At 36.7% G+C, this 22408-nt stretch overlaps 1 protein-coding gene across 8 annotated transcripts in view; it reads left to right on the forward strand.

Moving 5' to 3' along the window:
• IMMP2L (inner mitochondrial membrane peptidase subunit 2) overlaps positions 1 to 22408 on the forward strand; it is an 889807-nt gene that overhangs the window by 243681 nt on the left and 623718 nt on the right. Inside the window, exon 5 of one of the 8 annotated variants that reach the window (XM_054505221.2) lies at positions 4129 to 6730. The exons of the other annotated variants lie outside the window; for them this stretch is intronic. Within the exon in view, the coding sequence (XP_054361196.1) occupies positions 4129 to 4171 (43 nt within the window). The 3' untranslated portion in view covers positions 4172 to 6730. Of the gene's footprint in view, positions 1 to 4128; positions 6731 to 22408 lie in introns of those variants that run through there. 8 annotated transcript variants of the gene reach the window in all.

The following is a 22408-nucleotide window of genomic DNA, read 5'->3' on the forward strand; positions in this document are numbered from 1 at the left end:
TTGCAGGTCCTGAATGTTGATTCTTCTAGTGTGGAAAAGTTTATCAGTCTTTCTGGGAGAGACCCAAAACAAATTTGTGAACATATATGATACGACTGATACATGAATCAGCGTGCTAATTTATTCATTGCCATTCTAGTTTAGCCCTAAGGAAATGGATTTCTTTTGGAAGCCCTGAAGCCAGCTGATCCCATTGAGCTTTTCGCTGCTGCCTGTCTGAGTTCCTGCCGGAATGCCAATTCTTTTCCAACAATCTGGCTCCCTCTCTCTTGCTCAGTTCATACTCTGATTCCTTTTTCCTTCCCGATTTCCCACTCTTCACAACCCTTGCAGCTCTCTGGGGACCCCACTTCATAGAAAAACAAAAGAGAAACAATGTCCCAAAACAAAAGTTGCCCCCCACCTATATTCTTAGACTTGTCAAAAAGTTCTCTTATTCCACTTCCTGTCACAACTGAAATCTGAAATCTGGAGCCACTTTCTTCAAAAGAAGACCCTCTCTCTCTTAGACAGTCAAATTTTAAAATTCTTATTTCTGGGGCTTTCTTTTTATAGATGTCATGTAGATCATTCTTCTTTGGGCACATTGTTTTTCTTTTAAAGAGAATTGCAAGGATCATAATTAAACTTTCTTATTTATATTTACCTTCTATCATGCTTCTTAAAGTAGCTTATAGGTCATCTTGATTTTGGATATTGATGCCCAGATAGTTTAATCTCCTGTTTCCAGGCTTTTTCTCAGGAAAAATATTTAATATGTAATATTTAATATATAAGTATATATATATATGCATGCATATAAATGTATATATGTATGTAAATGTGTGTGTATATATACATATGCATTTATATATATAAATATAATATAAATGTATATGTATTTAGCTTATGATATTGCTACAAATGGCTGAACATTACATTTTGACCCTTCTCAATTCATTCTCAAGGTATTAACTTTACTTCCATTTGGGTTGCAATGTTTACTGTCTTCCTTTTTCTCCACCCTACCACCACTAGTATATTTTTGCTTTGGAAAAAGCTATCTCCATAAATACCGTGGCATTTATTTTCTGTAAAAGCTTGAGCGCATATTTTACTTGGACATTGATTTCTCCTCATGTGACAGAAATGGCAAGGTTAGTGTTTCAGGAGAGCTTCTCTTCTGTTAACAATATCTTCATCCTCTCATTAGTTTAATTCATGATAATAATCCAGACAAGCTTTGACCATTAAATCCTTTTAGGCAACAGAGTTTCCCTGAGGCCATTCTTCGTTTTTGAATAATTAGTTTTTTCAATTCATTTTAGTGTATGAAGCTAATAGTATATGGGAATTCATTTTCTTCTGATGCTATAAACTTTCCATTAATGTATGAGATTAACTTTTATGTTTTTTTTTTTTTCTTTTCCTATAGAGCTGTTAGAATATCCAGTAGAGTATTTTGTAGTATTCTGACTAAGGCTCTTTGGGGGGTTTGTGGTTTTAATTGGTGTTCCGTCAACTCTGTTCCTTCCATCACACCGTTTTCTTTTATTGCACAGGAAATGATGAGGTCTCTCCAAAAAGCATTTATGAAATCCCTAAAGAACACTGAGATTGATTTTTGTGTTTCCTTTTAAAAAAATACTCAAAGAAGTTTGAGAAGCCCATATCTTTGGGAAGGTTAATATTAAAAAAACTGTCTACCCAGTTCTGAAAAAATTGTCTTGTTATGCCATTAGTATTTCTGACAAATGGATCAGGTATAGTTCCATAGAACAAGAGAATTAACCTTAATTTATTTCTTCTCAAAATTAGAAGAGAATCTCACAGAATAAAATATAGGATATTCCAGCTTTGTATAGTCCTGATTACAGAATTGAAATCTCAAAGCACTTTCTAGCGCAAGAAAAGCATTACACAAATAAATAATCAGGATTGGCTGCTTCCAAACAGCAAGTGTATGTAAGTCATTAAAAAAATTTCTTTATGAGGCTGAGCTTATTCATTTATTCAGCCAAAGATTCATTACTCTGATTTTTTAAATGTGATTTTTGTCTTGAAGGAAGGACTGAGAACATATTCATACTTAAGGAGTTGCTAATACTTACTAGGTGATATAATGGTGAAATAATTTATAAATAATTAATGTCTTACTTTTTTAGATCTCTATAGTCCCATTCTAAAGAGAAAAAAAAGCACCTTAAAGACTCTTAGTAGAACATACCGAGGCAATCAAAGGTGGAAATTTTATACTTAAAAATGCATTTGGGAGGTGCCTGGGTGGCTCAGTCGTTAAGCATCTGCCTTCGGCTCAGGTCATGATCCCAGGTCCTGGGATCGAGCCCTGCATCAGGCTCCCTGCTCTGCGGGAAGCCTGCTTCTCCCTCTCCCACTCACCCTGCTTGTGTTCCCTCTCTCGCTGTCTCTCTCTCTGTCAAATAAATAAATAAAATCTTTAAAAAAAATGCATTTGGATTTTTAAAAGTTTGCATTTTGGATATTTGTGCAATTTCAGAATTCCAAATGATATTTATATAAATCCATCTTTTACTTTCTAAAGCTTCAAGGATGGGGGGGGGGGCAAAGGGAGCAGTATAATGAGCTATTTTAAGGCTAGTAGGATATAATTAAGTTTGAGAAGAAATTTAATGAATACTGTATTTGGAATTTAAGTTGCTGGGGTAGAGTGGAAAGCTATGAATGTTGTAGCCCTAGTAATTATCTCACAAGTGAGTCATGTTGAGAAAACTCTCCTTAAAATCTATTCAATGTTGGGACGCCTGGGTGGCTCAGATGGTTGAGTGTCTGCCTTCGGCTCAGGTCACGATCCCAGGGTCCTGGGATCGAGTCCCGCATCGGGCTCCCTGCTAGGCGGGGAGCCTGCTTCTCCCTCTGCCGCTGCCTCTCTCTATCTCTCTCTCTGACTCTCATGAATAAATAAATAAAACAAACAAACAAACAAAAAAATCTATTCAATGTCATAGCCTTTCCTGATACAGCAATATTTTTGTAGGGGACTGGAACTAGAAGTAATCAAATAAAAGGTGCAAAGTAATAGATGGTGGTAACTGTCAAAATCTCCATCAGAGAAGCCAAAGAGAAAAAAAGAGAACACTCTTTATTTTTGTGCTTTTTTAGTGTGATGACTAAGCACATGAGCAGCCTGGGCCTGACTTCTTGCACTGCTGCTTAGTAAGATGGGTAATCTTGCTTAGGTATTTAATCCCTCTGTGCCTCAATTTCCTCATTTGTAAAATGAGGACAATAATAATATCATTTATGGTTATTTTAGGACTTAATGAACACATATGTCTATGAGTGTGTGTGTGTGTGTGTGCACGCATGTGTGTGTGTGTATAGAGAGATCCTAAAAGGGTCCTATATATAAGTATTATTTGTTACCATTATTACTATAGTTATTATTATCTATGCTAGACTTCATAAATATTTTCAATTTATTCAACAGATAATAATTAAGCTCCAGTATGTGCCAAGTACTACTCTAAGTACTGGGCATACCATAATGAACAAGGTAGTTAAGGACCCTGTTCTCATGGAACTTATATTTTACTTTGGGAAGTCAAGAGAGACAATTCAACAAGTACGTAAGTGATAAAAATATCATGGGGTGCTAACTGCTATATAGAGGATTAAAGAGGAGTGATGGGATAGATTGGGTAGTCAAGGAAGGCTTTTTAAGGGAGGTGACATTTAAACTGAGAGCTGATGACAAAGAACGAATCTTATGAAGATCTGGGGCAGGAGCTTTACAGTGAAGGGTTTCTAAGATGTGCTCAGAGAACAAACACTGATGATGGGTAGTAGCCTGGGTGTGAGCACTATGAAATAGGATCTGAGAAGGTGGATAGGGGGAAGGAGGAGGTAGTTTTATCTATGAAAGGATGGCAGGAGGGATCCTTATGGCGATGGAGGGAATTGTGGAATCGTTCTGTTTCTTGACTGCTTCAGTGTCAACTTTCTGGTTGTGGTTTTGTTGGTTGTGGTTTCGTACTATAGTTTTGCATCTTGGAAAACCTGGATAGAGGGTACATGGCTTATGTCTGTATTATTTCTTAAAACTGTATATGAATCTATAATTATCTCAAAATGACAAGTTTAAATTTTTTTGTTTTGTTTTGTTTTTAGATTTTATTTATTTACGAGAGAGAATGAGAGACAGAGAGCATGAGAGGGAGGAGAGTCAGAGGGAGAAGCAGACTCCCCGCCGAGCAGGGAGCCCGATGCGGGACTCGATCCCGGGACTCCAGGATCATGACCTGAGCTGAAGGCAGCCGCTTAACCGACTGAGCCACCCAGGCGCCCGGCAAGTTTAATTAAAGAAAAGAATACATTATTTTGATTGATCAGTAGAGAGTGTAGAGCCTCCAGCCCTCGTTATTCTGATTTAACTGGTCAGGAGTGGGGTCTGTGTCTTGTACTTTTATAAAGAACTTCAGGTGATTCTACTGTGCAGACAGGATTGAGGAGCTCTGCAAAGCTACAAGCAAATCCCTCTGGACTTTAAGTGCAGGATGTTACCCATGCTTTCTTTAGATTGTGAATCTTGTTACAGACTTTTGACTTTGCAAGTCTGTGATGTGATCCCAGAGGACCAGTGTCACTTCCTCAGCTGAGACCACACAGCTGAGAATGTTTGAAGTATCTCTGTATCTATAAATATCTTAGTATTTTCCTCTTGAAAACAAATTTTACTCTAATGTTTTTTTCCAAAGTCCATTCAGCTTTTATTTCAGATCCTTGTTGAAATAATTACTTTCATTACTTGTAGTTACTGGAGTTTTGTTGGTAAGGATGCAGGCCCTGCTTATTCATGTTTGCAGATTGCTGTTCGTCCTTTTATTTCTCTTTCCCTTTAATATGGTCCCTGGCTGGGCAATAAAATCCTATGTGTAAAACAGACCACATGCAAGTCTTCTTGCATGGTAGCTGCAGGAGTCTTTTTGAAAAAAACCAAAACTTAATTCACATATGAAATTCCTCTTTTGAGTGCATGCTGTTTATGATTAGAAACTACATAAGTTATTACCTTATGAATAAGTTTAATACTTTATTTTCCATGAGACCGGCTTGCTTTTCATCTTTTAAAGTAGAGAAGCATACATTTGCTTTTCCTCTGACTCAACTACACTTTTAAAGAATATTCTGGCAAAATCCCACTGATAATAGATTGTATTTGCTCCTGTAAATGTCAAACTCTTGTTTAATTTTTAGTGACCACTTAATTAGTGTTGCATTTGGAACTTATTTGATCTAGAGCTCTGCGGAACATCTAGCACACGGTAGGCATTCAGTGATTATTAATGAATAGGATTAATAGTTATTTAGGGATCACTGCTGTGTATCAGAACTGTGGACAATCCCATCTTCATGTAGCTTTCAGTTTTGTGGTGAGATACATAAATAATGAGAATCATTCAAGACTTGTTATCATAAAGCCCCCTTATTGGACATAATGGAAACTCTAAAACTTATTGAGTCCTCGTGTTGTATGTGTGTGTGCATGTGTATGTGTATGTAACAGTATGCTAGCCTGTTGCCCTGTCTTTGCCTTTGTCTTCTTTCTTATACTTCAGTCTTATCATTTATACACCTGTTATTTATGGTTCTGATAGTTCAGGACAAAGAGTGAAGTCTGTAGGTTGTTCCTTAAATCAAGTATGGCCAGATAGTTTAGCCTTTTGACTGTACTTTTTCCCCCTTGTGACTTCTAGTGCACAGAATTTGCTTGCTCATGGCAGACTCTCATCATTGATCAGTTTATAGCCCCTCTTTTAGTTTAGCTTACTACTTATTTTTCTCCTGTCTGTATTGCTTTGTCTTCATTAAGTATTAATGTCAAGTATTTAATGGGTGTCCCTACAATTTGCTCTCCATCAGCTTATTTAGATATATGTGTATACTTGAGGGTTATCGTGTTTTATTTTTTGTATTTATTTTTTTAAACAAATACTTATATAGCGTTTTTCATATTCCAGATACTATTTTAAGCTTTTGCCAGCATTAATTCATTTAATCCTCACAGCAATTCTGTGAGGTAGATACTCTTACCCTCTTGGCACAAAAAGGTTGAGTAACTTGCCAAAGTACATAACTCATAGGTGTGGATCCAGGATTTCAGTTTAGGCCCTCTACTTCTAGAGTCTACACCTTGAACTACTATGATTAGCTGCCTCCCCATGGTATTGTGCTGTAAATCCAGGGTATTGTGCTGTAAATCTTACTTGGTTCTTTCCCTTTTGTGCATGTTGCCTTGGGTACATAAAATTCATGACCTCTAATTGCTACCTGATAACTCTGTTGTAATACCACATTTTACAAACATCAACTTTACTGAGGTATAATATACATACAATAAATAAACTTATTTTAAGTATGTAATTTGCTGGGTTTTGAGAAAGGTATACGTCCTCGTAACTAGCATCAAAATCAACATATAGAACATTTCCTTCCCCTTCAGATCCACCCTGGTGCCCCTTGCCCCCTCAGTTCCACCCCTGGCACAAGACACCATTGATCTTTCTGTCACAATGGATTCGTTTTTCCTATACTAGATTTTGCATAAGTGGGATCAAATAGTATGTGTTCTTTAATCTGGCTTCTTTTGTGATTTTGAGATTCATTCATGCTGTTGCTTGAATCAGTAGTTTATTTCTCTTCATTACCATTGAATTTTCCATTGAATGGATGTGCCACAATTTGTTCATACATCCATCTGTGATGAACATTTGGATTGTTTCCAGTTTTTGGCTAAGATGAATAAAGCTGGAAAGAATATTTGTGCACAAGGCTTTGTATTGACATACGTTTTCATTTTACTTGGGTAAATACCTAGGAATTGACTTCCTGGGTCTTATGATAAATATATGTTTAATATTATGAAAAATTTACAAAATGTTTTACAATATGCTGTGTCATTTTACACTTTCACTAGTAAAGAGTAAGAATTTGAGTTCCTCCACATTCTTGGCAACACTTGGGATTGTTCATCTCTCTCTTTTTTTAATACCTTTTTCTTTTGGAATACTTATAGAGTCATAGTTGCAAAAATAATACAGGGAGGTCCTATGTACTCTTGACCTAGTTTTCCCACTGTAGTAATATCTAGTGTAACCTTAGTACAGTGTCCAAACCGGGAAACTGACATGGGTACAACTCATAGAGCTTATTCAGATTTCATTAGTTTTACACACACTAATTTCTTTGTACATGTATAGTAGTTCTATGAAATTTTATCATGTTTAGATTCATGTAACCACCACCACAATCAAGTTATAGAACTGTCCCATCACCACAAAGATTCCTCATGTTAGCCCATTACAGTCACACTCATCCTGGTTGGCTCCCTTCCCTCACCTCTTGCTGCTCCCTTTGTGAAGCCCTGGAAACAGTCTCTTCCCCATCTCTATAATTTTTCATTTCGAGAATGTTATATAAATGGAATCATACAGAATATAATCTCTTGAGATTGGCTTTTTTTTTACCCAACACAATGCCCTTAATATTCATTGTCTTACGTGTGTCAGTAGTTCTTTCCTTTTAATTACTGAGTAACATGGATGTGGCACAGTTTATTTAACCACTTACCCATTGAAAGACATTAGGATTGTTTCCATTTTTCACTGTTACAACATGGCTGCTGTGAGCTAGAGTGTATGTGCTTTTTTGCAGACATAAATTTTACTTTCTCTGGGATAAATGCCCAGTAGGGTATGTTTTCTTTTTCCTTTTTGTTTTCTCTTCTCTTCTTTCTCTTAAGAAACTGGCAAACTATTTTCCAGAATGGTTGTGTCTTTTTGCATTTCCACCAGCAATGTATGATTTGTCCTATTTCTCTGCATCCTTGCCAGCATTTGGCATTGCCGTTATTTTTTATTTTAGCCACCATAATAGTTGTGTAATAATATCCCATTTTGGTTTTAATTTGCATTTCCTTAAAAGCTAATGGTGTTGAACATCTTTGCGTGTGCTTATGTGCCATCTGTATGTCCTCTCTGGTGAAATGTCTGTTCATGTGTTCTACTGCCAATGTTGAATCTTAGCCATTCTATTGGAGTGAATTGGTAGCTCACTGTGGTTTTAATCTTTGTTTTCATCTGATAAATAAGTAAGGATGACCAATAGGGACTTGAAAAGATCCTTACTTATTTGTGAAGTGTGTGTTCAGATTTTTTTTTTTTCCTCGTTTTGAAGTTGGTTTATTTGTCTTAGAGAGTTATGAGTTCTTCCTGGGTACCAGTCCTTTGTCAGATATGTGTTTCGTAAATATTTTCTTCTGTTGTATGGCTGGCCTTTCTCATTTTTTACATAATTTTGTTAGAGGAGTAGTTTTTAATTTTGATGAATTTAAATTTGTTTATTTTTTCTTTTATTGTTAGTGCTTTTTTACATTCTTCTAACAAATCCTTGTCTACTTAGAAGTCATGAACATTTCTCCTAGAAATTTTATAGTTGTAGATTTTATATTTAGGTCTAAGGTCCATTTGGAGTTAATTTTTGTTCATGTGCCACATTTCAGTCTAATTTCCTAGTGAATTGAATAGTTACTAGGTTTATTAGCATAAGTAACAGTGATGACACATTATCACACATGGTTCCATGGGGCTATATAGGAAAGTATCTCACTCAGTGCATGCAAACTCTTATCCACAATGGTTGTACGCATTCGTATTCCTGCTAGCATGGCAGGAGAGTTCCTGTTTGCTTTATTTTGACTTCTTATAAATAATTATATACTAAGATTTTTCCTTCACCTGCTTACAAACTCTGATTTTATATTATGTTCTCAGCATGCTTCTCTGTGACAGTCTAGTGACTCTTTTCTAGTTTAGTTATTACAATATTTTGTGGAAGGGAAAATCAGTACTCTTACTTTGAACTGTGTCTAAATTATGAGTACAGAGGCTGAGTGTGAAGGCCTTAAGGCTGCACCATTGATTCAGTGTGTAGGCATTAGGATATGTATTTTGCCAACTTGACCACTCTTTTATCTCCTTTTTTGGTCTCATCTTTGGTCCTTATTTTTCGTGATGTTGAATTGGTGACCTCAGGTAAGTGAGATATTAATACATATAATTAAGTGCCAAATTGTGTGAAGATAATATTCTAATATAGTTATGAATGCCATATAATTTTAGGTGAAAATATATATGAGCAGATGGTGATGTGAGCAATAACTAAAGTACTTCAATACAGGTCACACCTTAAACGTCTCTTATCTAGTAAAGGACAAAACCATCATGTTATAAATATGCTGCAAACTGCTGTAATATGCAGTTTGAAACTTCATGTATTATAAGAAAAACTTGTGTTGAACAGATGTTTCAAGTCATAAGGGCTGCAGTATAAACCAGTTAAATTTACATAATGATTTTGTAGGCTAAAATATTAGTTATCTTCTCACTGAAAAGTCCATTCATCGCTACATAACATTTAGCTGGGGTAAGGAATACCTGTACTAATCTTCACTCCGAAGTTCTGACTGAGAAAATGACATGTGAAAATAAAATACTCCTTTTTTTAGTTTTCTTTGCTTAAGTTCTTTGAATATTAATATTAGTTATGAATTATATTTATAGAAACTGTTACTTGCATTAAATGCGGCTTGCATCTGGTGAGCATTATTTTACAGTGTCAGCAATTTAGTTTAAATCTGCACTTGCTAGTTTTGGTATCAAAATTGGAAAATACTGAGAAATCTTTGTTCATCTTTGATAAGGTCTTGATAGTTTCTTTGCTATGTTTGCATAAAGTGTATTTTTTTCCCTCCTGTTTCTCTGGTAGCTTAGTGTTTAAATTATACAAATATCAAAAGAAAAAGAAAAAAAATAGAAATAAGGCTATTACTTGCTTACAGATTTATGTGTAAGTTCAAACTGCTCTGTCTTGTTTAAAAAAAAAGAGAGAGAGAGAGGGAGAGAGCGAGACTTCTATTAACACACAAATTTTTTCCAGCCATGTTTGCTTAATAGACAAGTTTTGTTTGTTTCTAAAGCCATATACTATACCTTCTGGTTTGCCCAGGACAGTTCAGATTTATGTCTATCTTCCTGGTGTAGTTATTGATAGTATCCCCTTTCACTCCCAAAGTGAAATATGCTTTATATTTCTCAAATCAATTTACTTTCAACATTCCTGGGCTCTTGTTCTGACCTTCCCACCGACTACCATATGACTATGCATATAGAAAGCCATCCAAACTTCCTTTGAGTTTCTTCGTCTATAAAGTGAAATAGAACAGTAGGACTAAATGATCTCTGAATATTCTGGAAAGCTTTAAAGTTTTATTTCCAGATGCTTAGTTACTTCTGGTATAACAGTGGTGTAGAGAAGTAGCTTTCAAAAAAATGTTTATTATTTTTTCTTTTACTATTTATGGTCCTATTCTGTTCTATCCTATTATATCCTATTAAAAGAAATGCTGATCATGACCCACTAACTTGATTTCATGACCAGAACTGGGTTGGGTTGAGATTCCTATCTTGATTTGGATATTCTTAAGTATCTGTCTTAGCTGTGACACCCTGAACAGTGACTTACCTTCTGTGAATTTCAATTTCCTCATCCACCTGTGTTAAGGATGTTGGGAGGGTTAAATGAGATAAGCCGCATAAAGCACTTCACGTAGTACCTGGTGTGTGGAAGAGCTCATGGCTTGTCAGTCATTCTCTATTAATGCTGTAAAAATGATTTTCCTCTGGAAACACTATGTTACGTAGTGTACAATTGATTAAAAGTTTTTACCACATTATTGAGAAATCATTTAAAATTACAGATAAAATTATATTCTTGTAAACCAGCAATTTTGAAGCTATCCATAGGTGCTTTGTTGGTCAAACAGTAGTTATGTTTTTGTAGTACTCCTGTGAAGGAGGGAACTCTTTGGTTGTCCAGTTGAGTTCCTCATCAAGAGGTGAAATGTCAGGGAAGGCATTAGGGAAAATACAGTAATTCATAAAATACAGAAATACAGAAAATACAGAATTTCCTGCCCTGTTTTAGTTGGGATTAATTTAAATCTTTTAAAAAATAGAAAAATTTTAATCTTGTTTTTCATCTAAAATAATATATAGCCTCTTGACATTGAAACATACATGCCTTTTTGAAATATTAGAATCAAAAATTGTTTTCACAGAAAGTGAAAAGCATTAATATTTTCACTATTGTTGAACGAGTAAGCCATTATCTTTTCTAAAATGAAATGTTAAGTTTACATCTGAATAGTCTTGTATTCTAATATTCAGTAATAACTGGGAGAAGTAGTCAAATTCAGATGTGTGGTTTCTGAGTTTATTTTGCCTCTATCAGCTTACTGTCTTCTGAGTTTCCCTGTACCTCTTTTTTTTTTAAGATTTTATTTATTTATTTATTTATTTATTTATTTATTTATTTATTTATTTATTTATTAGAGAGTGAGCAGGAGAGAAACAGCATGAGAGGGGAGAGGGTCAGAGGGAGAAGCAGGCTCCCCGCTGAGCCGGTAGCCCGATGTGGGACTCGATCCCAGGACCCTGGGATCATGACCTGAGCCGAAGGCAGACGCTTAACCAACTGAGCCACCCAGGCGCCCTTCCCTGTACTTCTTACCTGTGCACCATGGCTTATGTCCCCTTCTCCATGTCATTTCTGCTGTCCTTCCTGAAAAACAGGGGATTGTGAGGTTTATGTTGAGAGTTAAGTCCTTTGACTTACTGTTATTGCTTTGTCCAGCTTTGCATCCTCCACGTTGAGTTTCATTTCTGAAGAAAAATGAGCCTTCTTGACCTTTGCCATTGTGCTGTGAAAGTAGTTCAAAATGGCAAGGATGGCTGTTCCATAAAGAAGGTAAAACAATAGGTACATATCAGTAGTATGGTAGAGTACATATCACTCTGCCATATTCTTTCCATTATTAACTCAATTCCTATCTCTTGATAGCCCTGCGAAGTAGGTTTATTATCCTCAGAAAATTACAATATTTGTCAAACAGTCCTGAAACTAGTAGATGGCCGAGTTGAAATTTAAACCGTAGAGTGTCCCACTCATGATTTTAGACTCATCCCGGGAAGTTTGTGGAAGTGCATTGTGAATAATACTCTGCAGATCACAGTTCTGACCCTGGCATTATTCATTTTCATTAACATATGATATGTCAGTATGACCAAACCAGGCTAGGGTTCTAGTACTCTGAAAAAGAAAAGTAGGTTTACAATTCCAAGATAATCCTGGCAAATTGCAAGAAGTAGAAAATGTAGACAGTGTAGCTTGGTAGAGAACTACGCCGGGTAATTCACATAAGGAGAAAAAGCAAGGTGTACAAATACAAGAGTTTAACATTAAGAAGCTACCAGGCAATTCTTTTTTTCTCCTGCAACCCTGGTCATGACTTAATTATGTAGAATTTGGAGAGAATCCAGAGGAATCCAACAGAAAATATTAAAAGGGTTGAGAAATTTGCTCTGTGATGAAAGTCTGAAGGACTGGGTTTATTTAGCCTAGAGAAGTGAAGTCTGAATAGGGACTTAATTACAGTCTTCAGGTTCAGTGAAATCATAGACACAGAGGCCATGAGTGGTTCCCAGGAGAATTGTCTTTTGACAGGCATTCTCAAATATGGTTGTTTTCTTGGTTTTCACTGCATGTGAAAGGATATTATATGAGTGATGATGAGCAGCTGTTCTTTCTTCACTGCAGGGGGACAAGCAAGAAAAAGCTTAAATCACCACAGGAGTGATTTAAGGAGAACTTTTCAGCTGGTGGAGATTCTTCTCTCTAAGCTCTATAAAAGTGTGAGAGCACCTGTCAAAAATAAGGCTGGATGATAGGCATTTTCAGGTTATAATTTCAAGCCTAGTTCAGTTTGGTGGAACCACTTAGGCACTTTTTGGGGTACTTGTGGGCCAAGGCCCAGGAAGGTCCTGATTTTTGAGAAAGGAAATACAGATGATGTGAGCAGCTGTGACCACTGGTCATCTGCAAAGACCTTTCTATTTTCTTTCTCAACCTTCTTTTTAGTTGTTGTTGTTCCTTAAAAGCTCTCTTCTGACTGATATCTCCCCAGATGGCAAAATATTATTTGTGCCTCTTCATTGCCTCTTTATGTCTAGAAAAACATTCATTTCCTTACTAGTTAGTTTCATCTAAGTTTTAAGGGAGCGTTGGTTTCTAATTAAAGTGACATGGGAAGGTATGCAATGCAGACAAATACCTCCTATAGGATCTTTGTTTGGATTAACTTCCTCCCTCCCTCCCTCCCTTCCTTCCTTCCTTTCTCCCACAAATAGCTTCTGAAATCCTGCTAAGTTCTAACACTGGGGATATAAAACAGACAAAAATCTCTGCCCTGGAGAGGTGGATAAAAAAAAATAACATATATAGTGTGTTAAATAGTGATAAATGCCATTGGGAAAAATGAAGCATAAAAAAGGGATTATACAAGATCAAAAGGTCAGTTTGAAATATATTTGTCAGGAAGGCCTCACATATCTAGGCATCAAAGATAGGTTTGAGTTGCCCATTCTGGGCTTCTGCTGCTTTCCCCCCCCTTGCTTGCCAGAAACAGGATTCAGTAGCTTGTCACATCACTTCTATACGGGTGCTGACCTCTGATACAAATAGAGCCTGCAAGATTTACATCATTGACTTCATTTTTTTTTTTTAAGATTTTATTTAATTTTTGACAGAGAGAGAGAGACAGCGAGAGAGGGAACACAAGCAGGGGGAGTGGGAGAGGGAGAAGCAGGCTTCCCACAGAGCAGGGAGCCCATGCTGGGCTCGATCCCAGGACCCTGGGATCATGACCTGAGCCGAAGGCAGACGCTTAATGACTGAGCCACCCAGGCACCCCTGACTTCATTTTTTTAAAAAGAAGTCCATCTATCAGGTTTTAATCAACACTAATTGTATTTTAAAATTATCTCTGAAGGCATTTAAAACATCCCAGTAATGATACAAATAGGGTCAGAATTTAACAAGTACACAGAGCAGTCTGTTTACCTCCTTCAGTATATTTAGAGAAATATTTCTCCCCACTTTATATTTTATCTATGTTGCATGTTGCACATGTGAGTGATTTTTTGCAGAGGGCACCTGGCTGTGGAGTGTGAAAGGATTCAAGAGCCCCACTCCCAGAAAGCCCACTGAATGCACGTGATCCGGGGATGTTGGGTCAATAGCATAACCTTTATACTTGAAGAAAGCCCCTTTAAAACAAAATTAAGACTGATATGAAATTACTGCAGTAAGCATGGGAAGCAATTGAATTACATTCTTCTTTGTGTAGTTGCACGTTGGGGTGGGGAAGACATTAAGAGATAGGGTATGGGTTAGAGATTTGCAGTAATGTCTAACCTAGTAGAAGTTAGTAATTTGCAGTAGGTGTGTTTGAATCGGATGTTACCCAGTTCAAGGCTTTCCCTTTGAGGTGATGGATATTAAGAGAGATTTAACTGTGGTAATAGTTATATTCATTAATAAAATTCCAATTCAAATGGTCTTTAAAATGTAAAATCTGGGTGTGCCTGAATGGCTCGGTCAGTTAAGCGTCAGACTCTTGATTTTGACTCAGGTCATAATCTCAGTGTTGTGAGATCCAGCCCTGCATTGGGCTCCATGCTAAGCATGGAGCCTGCTTAAGATTCTTCTCTCCCTATGCACCCCCTTCCAAAATGGAAAAAAAAAAAAAAAGTAAAATCTGGGGCTATGTCAACATCAAAATTCTTCTGTGGGTGCAGAACACTTAAATGCAAAGATAAAAGAGTCATGCATAAGGGAGGTAGTTATATTTGCAATTTTTGAATAAAGCCATTGGAGGATGCTTCAAGTTTCTCTCTGGAACTCCAAAATAGTTTGGATCTCTTCCCTAAAATTCCCAGAATTGCTTTTCCGATTTGTAGATCCCTTTGAAATCACTGAAGGAATAACCTGGGAAACTTGCCCAGTGTTGTAATTTCATGTCCAAGTTCAGTTCAACACCATCACTATTACTTAAATCTTGCCTCTGTACTTAAGGCCATTCAGACTTTGCCACCACGTTGTCTTTCCAGGCTTTTTCCTATTTCTTTTTCTTCTACTTTTTTTTTTTGTAAAGATTTTATTTATTTATTTGTCCAAGAGATAGAGAGCATAAGCAGGGGGAGTGGCAGGCAGAGGGAGAAGCAGACTCCCTGCTGAACAAGGAGCTTGATGCCTGACTCAATCCCAGGACCCTGGGATCATGACCTGAGCCTAAGGCAGATGCTTAACCGACTGAGCCACCCATGTATCCCTTCCCTACTTCTTAAAAAATTCCCTAAGTCCTAATTTAAAAAAAAAATGTCCTAAAACATATAGGAATTGCCTCTTTTAGAATATGTAGTTCTTTTTGACAAAGTTTGGTCTACCCTACAATGACCATTGTTATTCCTACTTAGGGTGGCTTATCTACAATTGGATGCAGTTTCCTTTCTTTGGAACTCATGTAAGCACTTTGTTTAATATACATATCTCAGTGCTTCAGAAATCACAGTAACAACAAAAACAACAAGTAAAAACAAAAAAAAACAAATTAAATTGCAAGACAATCTTCATGTGACTTTTAAGAAGTATAAGGTGGGCAATTTTTGATGTTTACCTATGGAGTGAATTTGATTATTGCGCTTATGGAAACTTAGATCCTGTTGGGTTGGCATTTGGATAGTTTACATTTCTCAGCTTCATGGGGCAAGATAAAATATTGTAGATTTTATAGACTTCAAGACTTCCTTCTTCTGCTTTCTTGTAATTATACCTTGTGTAGGAGGCAGCCCGGTGAATTTCCTTTCTCTTTGAAACTGTTTGATGACCATTTCAAAGGTCCTGGCTTCCATTCCTCATCCTTGTTGGCCCCACATTTCTGGTTCTCTATGATTGGACACTGAATCTATACCTTTTTTTTTTTTTTTTTTTTAAAGAATGATCATCTTTCCCCCAACACCGGACCCAAATCAGAATGTCTGGCAGCTTTTAAGTTCATGGCAACTCTGAACAAAACTAGCAAGCAGCTTTTGCTGTTTTCATACTCAATACCTTGAAGGCAATATCTTAACAATGAAGACTTTGTTTTATTATTGTTGTTGTTGTTGTTGTTGTTATTGTTATTATTATTTTGGTGGGGGCTTCTTTAATTTGGGGAACAGACTAAGTTACATCTATATTTATGCTATAGGTGCCCTCCTTTCTCCTCCACCCTGTTATGGTGCCTAACAAGACAGTCAAAATCAGAATCTATTAATGTTTTCCTGATAGCTTAGTAAATACTTTTGAGCAAGTAAAGGAGAAATATGTTTGGGATTCTATTTTGTGTCTTAATAGCTTGATTCACTACTAAGCGAGTAGGGTATATGCCCTTTCTCACTTTTCTTCCCACGTAGAAAAGAAAAAAAGTTCTCTATATGCTCTTTTGGAATTTGTTACCATAGACTAGGGGTGGTCTGTTAAAAAAAAAAAAAAACAAAACACAAAAAAAACCCTGTTTCTTATCTCTAATTTTTGCCTTTAAGAATGGTTTCATAGAACTTGCTCTAAAATCAGTTGTAGACATCCTGTAGCATTTTATTAGTTTGTAGCTAACAGCTGCATAGAGCAAATTATCTCACTTATCTAGGGAGAGTACATTTTGCAGCCAGTTTATCTTGAAAGATATCTTGAAACGTTGCCTAATCTTAGTTATTCTAAAGATGTCTTATCAAGTCTTTTCCTTTGGAGTATGGTGATTGGGAATGCTGACCTTGAAAATTGTGTATCCTAAAATCATTGTGACCAGGCCCCAAGTCTCTAGGATCTCAAGCACCCATTGATGAGTATGCTGAAGAAGACCCATGACTTTTTCTGAGAGAAATTAGCTTCTTCTGCTTAAGAGTGGGATAATAACCACATGTAGCTTTTTAGGTTTTCATGAGATGATACAATCCTGGCTGTTGGTCAGCTGATTAGCAAAGTTCATTATGCCCCTTAATTGAGTCTTATTTTTTCTCAGAGACCAGTTTCTAACTCTGTGCTGCTTTATCCTTATTGAAACTCAGTCATGATAAGTAATGTTTGTGGAATATTCCTGAGGAATATATAATACATCCATTGTGCTAGAAATTCAATCTTTTTTACTTAATTCAAATCAGACCATCCTAGAGCCGTGTTTGGCCTCCCTTGAGAATTGCTTTTACTTTGTTGTATTGTGGCATTAGGTCATTTGCCAGATAGAGAGGGTCATTATGAATAAGCAGCCTCAGGAAAGTGATTATTGTGTGCATCACAGCAGAGTTGGTAAGGAAGTGGTCCACACAACACACAGTGTTTGCTTAAAGGCCTCATTTCAGGAAAAGCTGAACTTTGGAGCAACTATTGCTGAGAATCCATTAACTCAAGATTTTCCTGCCCATCTCTAACTTCTGTTAGACTTTTGTGAACTACCTTGACTCCATCTTGGGTTTTTTGTTACTTTTACTTTACTTCAATAGCTAGCCTTCTTAGTGTCATTCTGTGTTTCCATAAGTGGTTAAGAATCCTTTCGAAAAAAAATCCTTTTGGAACGAGGTAGGGAATGAATGAAAAAAATTACACAAATGAATCCTTTGATCGCCCCTTCTTCCTTGATTTTATATTAAAGTAACCTTTCTCTACTGAACCTCCCTACCAGATGTGAGGTCTTCTGGGGAGAGATTGTGTTTCTCATTTCTTTATTGTGTAGAAGTATTAAACACAGTGTTTTGCATTTAATAGGCTCTCTGTGAATATTTTTACATTAAATAAATATGCATTTATTGAATCTAAATATTGTTGGGTATACACATATCAATAACGTATGGTGCCTAGCCTTAGGAAATTTAATTACAGTTTGGAGAGACAGAAGGAAGGCTGTGTTAAGAGCTGTCCTATGCCATGGAAGTCTTGGGGAGGGAGAAATGAATTCTGATTGGTGAAAGTGTAGCAGTGACATTAGGTGGGTCTGGAAGGATGAGTAAGATTTTACCAGGGGAAGACTACCTTGGGGATGTCCAGTCTTAGCATTGAAAGTTGATTTGGGTGAACATTTATACAAGTTTTGTATGCTCCAGAATCGCTTTTTTTCTTCAGGCTTCAAGGATTTTCCTTGAAGTTGGTGTTCTAAAATTTAGAGAAAAGACCTTATTGATGTCATGATTTTATAGACTTCAGTCTTCTCCAGTCCAAACTTTAGAACCTTAATCTTTGCAGTTTGTCTTGGCATATTAACCTCTTCCCTTCATTTTCTGAATATTGTAAAAGTTTTTATCTGGACCTTCTCAAGTCACATTAGATCTTTTCAAGGACACCTTATTTAAGCTGTGGTTTTATAAATGATGATCTCTGATTTTTGTTTTTATTTTCTGCACAGTGCATCTTATTTAGAAGATGCCTTTGAGGTTGTTCATTGGGCTGTGGCACTGTATTAAAGGCCATTTGTGGTCTCCATCCTAATGACCTTTTCAGCCTTGTGTCCTTTCACTTCTTCCTCATAAGCCACGCTGTTTGGTGTCATAGGGGCAGCTGCTGTCTCTCCCTGGAAGGCCTTGTTGCATGATGCTCTCTATGCGAATTCCTTCCCATCCTCCACGATGCTGTTATTCACCTGTGAAGCCTTTTGTGACCCCCCCCAACCCTATCCCTGCATCTCATGATTCTAGGCACATGGCTCCATTAGTCCTCATTTCATTGGTTGCAAGTAATAATTTGCATTTCTCCCTCTCTGTGAGATTTGAGCTCCTAGAAGGCCACGGCTGCATTTTATATGACTTTCTCCAATGCTTGGTAGAGGGAACATGTTTCTCTGTATTTGTAATTTTCTGTCTAACCATAAGGATGCACAATCTTGCAGTATATCACAAACCTCTTGAACTTTCATTGCATCACAGAGCTTTTTGTCATGGTTGAGCTGGAGATTTCACTCTGCACTTCTTTATAAACATGTTAAATAAGCACTGTGTTAGAAAGATTCTCTGAGGAGCACTTGTTTAAACTACTTTTATCAGAGAAGTTCATGTTCATTACTGTCTTTTTTTCCTTCTCCCTAAATAATTTATGACCGATATAAAATTAGGCAAATGCTGTTAAATGGTTTTTTTTTTTTTTTTGCAGAAAATTTGAAGTTTTTAATTAAAAAACTCAGAACATATTTTGTTTTATCATACTGATTTTAGGTCTCTGGAACTATATCCTGACTACCCTAAATAATGGTTGTATGCTTCTAAAGTTGTATGCTTCTAAAGACTTCCAATCCCATATTAACTTGATTTTAAAAATCTTTTTAGAGGGAAACTTGACCAGATGTCTCTCTGCCTATGGGCACCCCTTTGGGGAATTCATATAGGTTGGTCAGATGTCATGTTTCCTAATAGAAGTCAGGTCTTCCCTTCCTGAGGTTATGTGTACTTAGGTGGCTGTGGCTGTGCATCACATTTACTAATAGGAAAAATGTATTACCAATTATTTTTTAATTTTGCTTATATATTCATCATAAAACTGGGTGCAAATTTACTTACTATTCTGGTTCTGTCTTTTGCCTTCACTTGTTTTGCAAATCAGAAGAAATTCTTAGTATAGTTGTGGGAATTGACAGCAAGCTGGAAAGCAGGGACTGTTTACAAATTCTTAAAGTAATTCCTCCACTTGGTTCCCACAAATGGTTCCTTTGGCTTTAATCCTCACTGATAGTTGGACGCCTAGTGCTCTCTTGATATTTTTACAAAGGTAGGCAATGTCTGGGAGCCCTATGGGTGAGATTATTTTAGGATGATGTCTTCCCCAGGCAATATATAATATATAGTCAATTTTATTTTGTGGTTATTATTATTTTCTTGCAATCATTTTGATTTCTTGAAAATGTCAGGAGAAACCTGTCTGGATTGCTTTATCCAGTTGATTTTGGATAATAGAAATTATATCCTGACAGTGTGAATTATGTTAGGCAAAACTGGGGTTTAATTGTATGTTCTATAATTCCTTGCTGATCAGAGTATAGTCTATGAACCAGCAGCATCTGTACACCTGGAATATTCAGAAATGTGGACTCTTTGGTCCCACCTGAGATCTCCTGAACCATATCTACATGCTAGCAAAATTCCAAAGTCATTTATAAGTACACTAGAGTTTGAGAAACATTCCTCAAAGGCACACACCCATCACACATATTTTGAAGGTACTGAAATCTAGGTCCTTGTTGCTGTTAGTGGTGTGCATACCATTATGTAAGTGTCATCTGGCAGAGTGTTAGAAATCCAGACTTTCAGGTCCAATCCCTGACCTCTTGAGGCAGAATTTAAATTTTAACAAGATCTCCCAGTGGTGTCTACGAACATTAAAATATGAGAAATACTGATCTAGATTACACTATCTTCTTGAAGCTAGCTTAACTTGAATTCTAGTTTTAGGATAAATGTTATTCTTTTTTCCAAATGCCTTTTTAGTAGTCTTAGCTAGAACATGGCCGATTTAGTAAAGATGACCATAGTCCATAAATACATAAATGAAGGAAGAATCTATTGCACTTCCTTAATAATTGATGTACACCTCTGACATTTGCCCTTGACTCCTCTCCAAACTCTTTCCTGGATAATTCTACTCTCACTTATTCTTATGAAAATAGAGGAGGAGTATGTCATATTTTTCATTATGATTTCCAGAACATTGTTCTGCAAAATTATTTAACAATTTCTCTTAAGCTACCATGTCTCCATTTGCATTTATTTCTCTACTCCATTCTCCCAGCCTCATCCCCACTGTTTGCTGTCCTTCTGGGCATTTTCCCTCTGTCCTGGATGGCAGTCCCCCATTCAGCTTTCTACTTCCTCTCAAGGCCTGCTGCCTTTCTCGTCTGTAGTATACCCAATGCTTCAAAGCGGGCACAGCCATTCTCATTGGTATCAACTTTATTTCCCCTTCACTCTTCCTACCCTGGAGTAAAGTCCTTTTCATCATTTTACTTTGCCCCTCTCCAAGCTTCTCCTTCCAAGAACCTTGAATTTCCCTTCAAGTTTCCTTTTGGTGCACTACAGCCTTCCCTCTCAATTTCTTACTCTGGTTCTCTCCACCCAAACCTTGGCTTCCGCCACCACCTTGAGCGGTTGTAATGGTGCCTTTACTAGCAACTCTGAAGGTTCTCTTTGACTTTTCCTAAACTCCTCTCTTAACCTTGAACTGCCTCTGCTTTTGTTTTCAGGTGATTAAGCTTGGCTTGTGAGAATCATAAAACAGAGATGATTGAGTCAAATAACATTTTTGGCTTTATCACCTCAGCTGGATAGTCCCTTTTACACATTTGCTGTAGTACCCAGTCCCATGTGCATCTTTGTAATTTCTTAGGAGAGGTGGGAGATAGCGTTCTCATAGCGAATGGTGGTAAGGATCTTTGCTTTCAGATTAAATTTGCTGGTAGGTTCCTAAATCACAGTGCTTTTATTTCATTACAATTTTTTTTCTAGAACAGTTACAATAAACTTAATATATTTGGCACATTGCTGTGTTGCAGATTTTTTTATGGTCTTTAGATGCAGATGGCTTTTACCTTCTTGTGGATATAAACCACAGTAACAAAGATCTGGTGCTTAATTGGTCTCATTTCCTATTGAGCATTGTCACTTAAAAAATTGCTACATAGAAGTAAGAGAAGAGGTTATTAAGATTTCTTTCCTAGTGGCATTAAAGAATAAGGAAGCATAATTCAGTTATAATTTGCTCAGTTATAGTGAACAGCCAACAAGACTGAATAAATTAAAAAATGAAAGAAATGCTTGTTAGCTTATGGGCAAAATATCTCTAGGAATTTTGCCCTGTTTGTGCAGTAAAGAAGTAATTTTTTTTATTAAAGTGCTTCAGTGTCCACAGCATTACACCAGTGGAGCTAGAAGAAGTTCAGGGTGTTTTATCTGACTTGAAAAGCTTATATTATACATCGAAGAGAAAATGATACTACACATGATTGTTGTGAGATAGAATGTGATATAAAACACAAGCTGATTATGTCATTTCCCTTTTTACAAAGGTTAGTGGTGTCCTGTTACCCAAAATAGAGTCCATACTCCATGGAATGGTGTACTTGCCCGTTAACCACCAGGTCCTAACCATCCTTTCCAGCATCATCTTCCTGCATTGCCTGCACCTGCCACGTGCCTGACACTCTAGTCACCGTGATGTGCTTATTATTCCAGAATGTATCATCCACTTTAATACCCTGCTTTGGTAAACTGCTTTATTATTATTATTATTATTATTAAATTTTTATTATTTTTATTCTCTTTCTTCCTCCTTTGTTATAGAAATTCATATTTGTCTTTTTAAGACCTACTTCAAATGTTGCTTCCTCTGCAGAACTTTCTTTCATTTTCCTAGACTGAATTAGTATCTACTCTCTATATGCCCTTTTATCTCCTTGCTAGCTTTCTATCATTTACCACATTGCTTT

Source organism: Mirounga angustirostris, unplaced genomic scaffold (genome assembly GCF_029215605.1).
Source record: "Mirounga angustirostris isolate CCGP_5_RB_7025 unplaced genomic scaffold, mMirAng1.0.hap1 SCAF_12, whole genome shotgun sequence".
Lineage (NCBI taxonomy): Eukaryota > Metazoa > Chordata > Mammalia > Carnivora > Phocidae > Mirounga > Mirounga angustirostris.